The sequence below is a fragment of the Copidosoma floridanum genome, unplaced genomic scaffold, assembly GCF_036245765.1.
Source record: "Copidosoma floridanum isolate Cflo_tuat_1 unplaced genomic scaffold, Cflo_Japanese_pri ptg000006l, whole genome shotgun sequence".
Taxonomy (NCBI): Eukaryota; Metazoa; Arthropoda; class Insecta; order Hymenoptera; family Encyrtidae; genus Copidosoma; species Copidosoma floridanum.
The window spans coordinates 12,058,158-12,065,693 of NW_028321883.1; the positions used below are offsets into that span (position 1 = coordinate 12,058,158).

The 7,536-nt window shown below is 33.8% G+C and overlaps 1 protein-coding gene across 3 annotated transcripts; it reads left to right on the top strand.

Annotated features, from left to right (window-relative positions):
• Nucleotides 1–4,666: 4,666 nt before the first annotated feature.
• On the top strand, nucleotides 4,667–6,805 carry LOC106644740 (anaphase-promoting complex subunit 13). Of its 3 annotated transcripts, none has more exons than XM_089598355.1 (3): nucleotides 4,667–4,728; nucleotides 4,800–5,497; nucleotides 5,562–6,805. In XM_089598355.1, the coding sequence occupies exon 2, from the start codon at nucleotides 4,804–4,806 to the stop codon at nucleotides 5,038–5,040; it is 237 nt and encodes a 78-aa protein (XP_089454481.1). In that variant the 5' UTR covers nucleotides 4,667–4,728; nucleotides 4,800–4,803; the 3' UTR covers nucleotides 5,041–5,497; nucleotides 5,562–6,805. The 3 variants fall into 3 exon arrangements, with proteins under 3 accessions (XP_089454481.1, XP_089454482.1, XP_089454480.1); XM_089598356.1 differs by having other exon boundaries at nucleotides 4,681–4,698; XM_089598354.1 differs by lacking the exon at nucleotides 4,667–4,728 and having other exon boundaries at nucleotides 4,735–5,497.
• The last annotated feature ends 731 nt before the right edge of the window (nucleotides 6,806–7,536 follow it).

Below are 7,536 nucleotides of genomic sequence, written 5' to 3' on the forward strand. Positions count from 1 at the left end.
GATGGTGGATGTATGTAGACGGAGATATGCTGAGCGGATGATGATAAGAGTTCGTGGAACGAGTGACGTATGGATGATAAGATGTTCGTGTACGTGAAATGAATGAGTTGAGATTTACGCGAGGATAAGCGAGATGGAGAAAGATATGGGTTGAGCAAAGTGCAGATGGTGCAGGTGTGACAGGCGTAGACGTTAAGAGGGGTGAAAGAAATAAACAGAGCGTGATTGTGATGAAGAAGATTTCAAGTAGAGGAGAGTTGGATAGAGAAGGGGAGAGTAGAACGAGTGAGAGGTGAAAAAAGGGTTTGAATGACGACAAGGACGAGCAAGAGATTGATGGATGAACGATGAATTAAAGAATGAGAATTGTAATTGCAGAAGCACAACACGAACATGAGATGCAATTAATGATAGATGTAGAAATATGAAAGGAGTAATTCGTGAAATGATTAGGTGGAGGGATTGTGATAAAGATCGACTAACTATGAATAAGTATGAAGGTGAGATATAATTAAATCTAAAAGACTTAGCGTCTCGACGATGATGTCCTGAGTCCTGGGGCTCGAAGATGGCGGTGGAGATCTCCTGCAGATGACACAATCTGTAAGCGGAAAAACTTCAAGCACTAAGCGAGAGGTAATCACGATGCTTCCAATTCGGCGTATCAGGCAAGAGAAAGACAGAGATTAGTAGGGAGATTGCTGACTGCCATGCTACGGAGTGTGCCCACTTTTTTCCAGTGGTTCGAGCGCCCCGCCGCGGCCAAGCGGCCGAACCAGGCGCACATTTTTTTTTTATTTGAGAAGCACGGTAGGGGTATGAGAAGAGTGGATTCGCGTGGAAATATCCATATAGGCGCACATTTTGGAGACGCGTGGAAGGGGTATACCGAATGTGCGCCTACGAGGAGAGGAGTGGAAATATCGGCTATATAGCTGCATATATCTGAACGCATAGCCAAAGCAAGCGACGACACGAGTTTTGCTTTTTTGAGAGTCTTTGGACTCTGCAACTGAGTACATGCTATGTATATATTTAACTGACTTGCTCTCGCTCTGGCTTCAATGTTATCCATAAATCTTATTTAATTAAATCGTGGAACTAAATGCTCATTAATTATATACACATAATTTTGATTTCAATACATTATGTTTTAACTCTCCCGTACTCTTAAAATTCCCAAATCCATTTATGTTTTCAAAAAATTAACCACTAATTTATTAATTTCACACATCCTAACTTCTGTAAACTGTAGGACAAGCTCCGGAGGATATCCATGAACATATGTGACTTCGAAAGGGTTACATCCCGTCCTTCGGATAGCTAAGATGGATAAGGCTTATGCCCCTATCTAGATTGTTTTGCACTTAAGGGTTCAAATCCACTTTATGGTAGATATTTTTTTTTTTTTTTTTTTTATTCAATGTATCATTTTGTCTTCATTTCTTTTATTTATGTTTCGTTAAAATATATATATGTAGTCAACATTTTTTTTCGGATACATCAAAACAAATTAAATTAATATTGATACTTTGATACAAGACAATTCTATAATTTTATAATACTAAAATAACTTTTAAGGATTTTAATATAATTTGTGTATTTTAAAACTCCTAAGAAATTGTGAACATCCTATTTGCGACAAAAAAAGCCGAAGGCAGAAGAAAACTCATTCTTTTACTACGATTATATCAAATATGATCATTACCAGTAAAGTTCAACTTACATTCAATTATACGTGAATATTTAACTACGTACATATATTATATTTTTGAGCTTATATTTACATCCCTTATCAAAACCTTGGGGTTGTTGCATTGACAAAATTCGTACTACATATATATATGTACATACATAAAAGTAGATTCTTTAGTCTTTATAAATAGTGCGTATTTTAGATTAAAGAGTCTTACAGAGACTGAACGAAGCTTTTGTTATTCAACACATACTAGTTTCAACCACTTGTAACTCAGAGTATGGTTTAAAAAAAAAATTTTTTATTCTGTGTAAACAATTAATCTTTTTACCTATAACCAATTGTTATTGTAATTTTTCAGAAATAGTTACCAAAATTTTTGACAGTGCGTAAATCATATACAGTTAACAAAAATTTTTTTTCCTCTGTTTTGAAGGTGGCACTATATATATTGTTATAGATGAATAACTATACAAAATATTAAAATTTCACAATTGACATTGCTCTTTTAACTATCGCAATCGATCAATTAATTTTACATCGTATGCAACACACAATTATGATTCGCATAATTTTATTCGATTGTTTGTAGTTGATAAGATAAATCATCAAAAAACACCTCTTGCCACACAGCGCAAGGCAGCTAATATTTTTTTTTATAGTTATATTAGCACAGTCGTATTATTGGTATCTTCAACCACGTGACATAGGTTGCTTTTATTAAAAAGTTCGCGGAACTCTCACGACGAGTAGCTTAACTTTAAAATCTTTAAAATGCCTTTTTCATAGCTCTACATATTAATTATTGATAATCATAGCTGAATTAATTTATCATAAAGAATTATGCACTTAACTAGTGGTTAATTTTTTGAAAACATAAATGGATTTGGGAATTTTAAGAGTACGGGAGAGTTAAAACATAATGTATTGAAATCAAAATTATGTGTATATAATTAATGAGCATTTAGTTCCACGATTTAATTAAATAAGATTTATGGATAACATTGAAGCCAGAGCGAGAGCAAGTCAGTTAAATATATACATAGCATGTACTCAGTTGCAGAGTCCAAAGACTCTCAAAAAAGCAAAACTCGTGTCGTCGCTTGCTTTGGCTATGCGTTCAGATATATACAGCTATATAGCCGATATTTCCACTCCTCTCCTCGTAGGCGCACATTCGGTATACCCCTTCCACGCGTCTCCAAAATGTGCGCCTATATGGACATTTCCACGCGAATCCACTCTTCTCATACCCCTACCGTGCTTCTCAAATAAAAAAAAAAATGTGCGCCTGGTTCGGCCGCTTGGCCGCGGCGGGGCGCTCGAACCACTGGAAAAAAGTGGGCACACTCCGTAGCATGGCAGTCAGCAATCTCCCTACTAATCTCTGGAGAAAGAGCGTGCAAGGAAAAAATCGAGTCCTGAAGCCCTGCCCCTCTCGCTGCCGTGCTGACAAGCTTCGAGACAATCAGCGGCGAGTGCGAATAGACTGCTCGTTCTTATGTACGGCGCTGAAGCACACGTAGAAGAAGACACAACATCGAATGTGGGTATCCATCTCTCTCGCGCATTCCCACCTTTGGCAATGTGCGAGAGAGATATATATCCACGTTCTATGTTGTGTAGTAAAAATAATCAGTCAATGTTGATTCAATGCTAAAGTAGCATTGATTCAATATGAAATAAACGCAAAATAAATGATGCAGTTTGCGAGTACTTTTAGCGTTGATTCATAACTGATATTTTTGACAAGGCAAAGAGGTGTATGTTATTATTTATCAACTAAATATCCAAAGATGAGTAAAGGGATACTATATATGAAAGTTCTTAGTTCATAGGGTTACTGGGTTATACAGTTTTGGATTGTTATTTTATTTATATATTTTTAATATCCCGTTCGTATCATGAGGCTACTGCAATCAAAAACGTAAGGCTTGTGCTTTCTGATGTAAGATAATAGACTGAGCTGAGCCTGAAATGTGTGAAAAAAAAAAAAAATTACAGCCGCAAATCTCGCAACATTCGAGAAACGTAATGTTATATAGAGATCTAAAATATTTTTGTGATCTCTTCTGTTAATCATGCAGTATATTGTAATATACAACGTGCAACGTGGTCCAAACGATATTACTGCCAAAACTTAGTCCAATCGATAGAAAATTAGAAGTCATCTCTTATAGTATCATTTTTTGCAAGATTTAGACTTTTGAACTACCCGAAAATACCCCCCTGCTCCAAAAAAATCCCCCCCTCCCTACAAAAAAACATGATCTAAATGGATTACAATTTTCGACTAAAAAAGGTTATTTTTTCACCCTCAAGAAGTCTTAACTAAATGCAACTCATGTTTTACGTATTAAATTTTCATGAAAAAACGTTTGGCAAAGTTGCGGCATTGTTAATTTTTTTTTTTTTTTTATTTGTAAGGGGGTATATTTTTTTGGGGATATTTCAGGGTGGTAATGGAAAAGTCTCGATTCTCTCGCAAATAAAACGTATCACTGACATATGTTTATTTCCCATTCATTGAACTAGGTTGCAGCAGTAATATTGTTTTGATCATATCGCACTTTTTCTATGACAATATAACTCGTGGTCAAGAGAAAAGGTCTTGAAAATACTTTAGATCTGAACGAATCTTACAATGTCGTTTCTACACTTTTGTATCAGTTGCGGCAGTAAATTTTTTTTTACACACTTTAGGCTTAGCTTGGCTTCCATTGTGAATAGACCCTAAGCTAATGGTCAGTCCGATATGCGGACTAACCTTAAAGCCCATGGTCACAGCTTGTATAAAGGCCTACAGTCAAATTGACATAAAGTGCACAGTGCACAGTGCACAAGAATAACATTGGTTGGTATATCTATATATGTAAAAACGTAAAGCACTAAGCACAACGCGCTGTGCATTATGTATATAGGTATACCAACCAGTGTTATTCTTGTGCACTGTGCAGTGTGCACTGTGCACCTTATGTCAATTTGTCTGCGTAGGCCTTAACGTGAGTCAGCCTTTACGTTGATGAAAGACTGTGTGTTAACGTTTACTAGTCATTTCTTTTTTAGTTAACCTATCATTTGATACATAAGTTCAATGTTTTAGAAACATGGATAGTCAGATTTGTGGTGACGGCCGACTTCTTGATCTGATCGATGAAGAGTGGAGAAAGGACAAACTACCGCTTGACGAAATCCTTGTACCTGCTAGTGAACTTCCAGATCCAGAAAGTGACAATGGAGACTCGCACATGACTTTAAAGGAGTTGGAGCAAAAGTGGAATAATTTAGCTCTTGGAACACTCAGTGAAAATCATCTGCATTCGCCAACTTCTTCACATAATTGAAAATTTCTCCCTAACTCGCCACACAACCATGGAATTTCCAAGCATGGGAGATCAGTGCTCAATCAAAGATTGCCAACAACTAGATTTTCTACCATTTACTTGTAATAACTGTCAACTTGTGTTTTGCAAGATACATTTTACTGGAACATCTCACCCTTGCTCTCAATCGAATAATGTAGTTGAGACTACAATTAGTTCAATCGCCACCTATAAATGCTCACAAGGTAGCTGTACAACCACATCAGTTGTAGAGATGTTATGTATTAAGTGTAACAATCACTTTTGCTTATTGCATCGGCATCACGGTTGCTTTGAACCAACTGAGCTGGAAAAGCAAGATAATTTTTTAATCCAATGGGAAAAACCAAAACAACAATTCATAGAAGCAAAAGATGCTGTTGACAAGGAAATAATGGAGAAACTTAAAAAATCAAAAAATTCTTCTACATCAATAAAGGTATATTAATGTTTTAAATTTTTAACCTGTGGCACAATCTTGCTAATAGCACTTTAACTTTCAGATACAATTGATGAAACTTAAGGCTAAAGCGAAAGGTCTGAAAAGTATACTAGCTACAGAGCGTTGTTATTTTCTTGTGCACCCTCCGATGACTTGTTCAGCCACTGCAATTCCAAAGGACTCAAGGGGTGTTTTTGTTTCCATCAATTGGACCATTGGCAAAGTCATTGATTCCATAACTGATACTTTGAATATTCCTAACTTCAACAATCAGGCAACTGCAAAAAAATTAAGATTTTATAACTATTACACAGGTGTTAGTGTATCAAATCAAATGGATGAAATTTTGAGTAAGTTTATAAATGACAACAGGTTGATTAATGGCCAAGAGGTTATTTTAGAATACTCCGACAGTGATACCATAGAACCTCATTTGTACAAATAATAGTCAATTGTAAACTCTGTACAATAATATTCATAAAACACTTGTCTTGAATGTATTCGTTGAGCCTGATTCTGAGGTAAACATGAGAAATAAATGAATTGATACTTTGGAGATAAGTTAAAAATAAAAGTTTTTGCTGAAGAGAAGTTTTTTAATGTCTTCAAGTATGAAATAAGAATGTCTAAATTGTTCAGACTACTACAAAACAGTTCACAGAAAAAGAAATGATTCTATAGTACTCAGTGAACTGAATAAAGTTAATAAATATTGAACAAAAGAGCAGTGAACCTTTACTTAAACAACTTTATTTAAAAAGTTATTTTTATTATAAACTTTAAATACGCTAAACTCATGAATAAAAAAAAAATTTGTTTTATGGCACAAGAAGTAAGAAAAATTCTTATACTTGTTTTTCTAAATTTATTCCAGAATGTAAATGAATTCAAAAAAAGTTACGTTTTCTAACTTATGAATTATATGATATATTTATTATACAATAACACACATTGGCACCAAAACAATAATGATTGTATTTACTAAAGACGTTAATTGATAATAGTGTGTATTAATTGTGTCAATAAATTTTGTTTAATTCACAGAAATCATTTGAGCATTTGAATAACAATGACTATTTGAGAGCTTACTAATATTAGGCAATTCTGAAATTCTAGAGTTGAGAATGTTTTGAAAATAAATTATTTTCATTTTGTGTTTCATTAAAATCACTTTCCATTTCTATGATTCAATGCAGGAAATTTTGATACGATACATACTTCATACTTGACACTTGTACTTCATGCAGAAATAAGCTGTAAAGTTTGAGAGTTTAAAATGATGTATATGAAAATTATAATAAATTTTTTTTCACACTGTGTCACTAATGTGTTTGAAGGTTCACGTCCATACTTTTATGTAGGGTAGTTGTACTCGATGTACAGATTTTTTGTAACTTGTGTCTAAAAACATTTCTGAAAAAAAATTCTAAAGACTTAGAGATCTTCTTATTCTCTTGCATTCGACGACTACAAACCGAGATTTTGTAAGGTTGACTATCAAAGTACTACTTCAATCGTTATTTGTGTAAGTTACATTTTTATATCGATAAACCTCTACTTATTTGTGAGTCTCGATGTTTTTGTTTTCCTTAAGAAAACGTGTAAAAGTAGTTATTTTTTTCTTTTGAGATATAAGTGATTTTATGTTTTTTAAAAGTTATATTGTAAAAATATTTCCAAGTTATCTATGCACATTCATGTTAAAGTACCTGCTATAATTTTTTTTAATGTTTACATTTTTCCTGACGATATAGCCAGAGAATACAGAATACATTGCATCATTCTGTAAAAATGATATATTTAAAAAAGAAATATTTCTGCCGCGAAATAAATCGTTTTTATCACTTGAAAATACAGTCTAGATATTCAGAAAAATAGTTTTGCCCAATCAAGGCATCGGCTTCAATTATTATTTAACAAATTGTAAAAATTAATCGAATTTTTTTTACATTTTGGATTGTAACTTCTTTTCTATTGCTTTGATTTAAAAAAGTATTAAAGCAGAATTGTTTGTGATTAACTTTCCTATTGATTAT

Excerpts from the sequence above, each read along its gene's own strand:
- LOC106644740 (XM_089598355.1), top strand. The coding sequence starts at position 4,804 with ATGGATAGTCAGATTTGTGGTGACGGCCGACTTCTTGATCTGATCGAT.